This window comes from Pundamilia nyererei, unplaced genomic scaffold (assembly GCF_000239375.1).
Source record: "Pundamilia nyererei isolate P.nyererei 1_Seehausen unplaced genomic scaffold, PunNye1.0 scaffold00210, whole genome shotgun sequence".
NCBI lineage: Eukaryota > Metazoa > Chordata > Actinopteri > Cichliformes > Cichlidae > Pundamilia > Pundamilia nyererei.
Genome location: NW_005187611.1, coordinates 221,461 through 222,699, shown reverse-complemented (window position 1 = coordinate 222,699; position 1,239 = coordinate 221,461). Strand labels below are relative to the sequence as shown.

At 40.5% G+C, this 1,239-nt stretch overlaps 1 protein-coding gene across 1 annotated transcript in view; it reads right to left on the bottom strand.

The window, feature by feature from the left end:
- LOC102194881 (uncharacterized) overlaps positions 1-1,239 on the bottom strand; it is a 27,768-nt gene continuing 26,529 nt past the window's right edge. The window contains exons 6-8 of the mRNA XM_005747971.1: positions 1,165-1,202; positions 928-1,082; positions 1-554 (exon numbers count right to left, since the gene is read on the bottom strand). Of these exons, the coding sequence (XP_005748028.1) occupies positions 539-554; positions 928-1,082; positions 1,165-1,202 (209 nt within the window). The 3' untranslated portion in view covers positions 1-538. The remainder of the gene's footprint in view (positions 555-927; positions 1,083-1,164; positions 1,203-1,239) is intronic.

Sequence of the window (1,239 nt, the reverse complement as noted above, 5' to 3'; positions counted from 1 at the left end):
CGTTCACATTATATTTACTGTATTGTGTCAAATATTTATCAAATGTTTTTTGTGGCAAATAAAATATTTCAGACTTTTTTTTTTAATTTATTCTGATCGCACATGCAAAATCAGCCACCTGCGTTTTTGATGACTACATCTAAGGACCTCCCTCCAAGAACAGCCTACCTGCTGGCTGATCTAATAACTCTCCATACTCCCTCCTATATGCATCATTTTGTGCAGCTCTCTCACTGAATCTGTCCGACAGAATCACTATAGCAAGAATAGTTTTTTCAAACTGGGAAATATTCCAGTTTGAGAAAATGAAAAACAGAATCAATTATCTGTTAAACTAAATTATAAGCAGCTGCAATTAAAAAGCTTTAAACTGAGGCTGATTGTTTGTCTGCAGGTGATAAACGTCATAAACTGTTTTAGTCACTGAGGTTCCATCAACAGCATCCCTGCTGGTGTTTTTCAGCAGCAGAGGAGATCTGTGGTGTGGTTGGCAGGGCTGGCATGTGCCTGAAGCCTGGAGGAGACGACATCAGCTGCATCACCACTGGGGGGCGCTGTTGGTGGTGGGAATATGGGAAGTACACTTCAGCGTAATCAACTCCATTCATGTCATCGTTAGCCTGACATCAAACTTCAGACTCTAAATTAAATGATAAAGTTACCCTCAGCCTGTGCATGAAGCAGAAATGAACAAAATAATGAAAATATCCAAAACACTAACAACTGTACCACAAATAACAACAATCATCATCATCTCTAATAACAAATTAAAGATTTTATTATTGGACTGTTTTAACTAGCTGTACCTAATAAACTGGGAGCAGAGAGTCTGCATTGACTTTGTGCATTCCTCATCATTAATATTAGCTGGTAGAGAGAGATGCTATAGTAAAAATCAAAGAGCCTAAAATCAGACCACAGTTTTACTTTGTTGTGAGCAGAGGTGGAGAGGCTGCAGAGGTCTGTGTCTCCATCTCCATCTGGCTGAAGGCTTTTGGTGTAGCGTACACTGAACACACTCCTGCAGGAGGTGAACTGCTCTGTCTGTCCTCCTCTCTGATCTCTTCACACAACTGGTTGTCCTGCAGAAGGAGATCAAACCAGCTGCTTGATACAAATCAAGCTGTGATGAAGCTCAGCTGTCTCACAATTCCTAAAACTCACCTGTGTGATGTCAGCACGCTCAGATTCCACAGGAGGTCCTGAAAAACATCACAAGATAAACATCAGTCTTTAAGA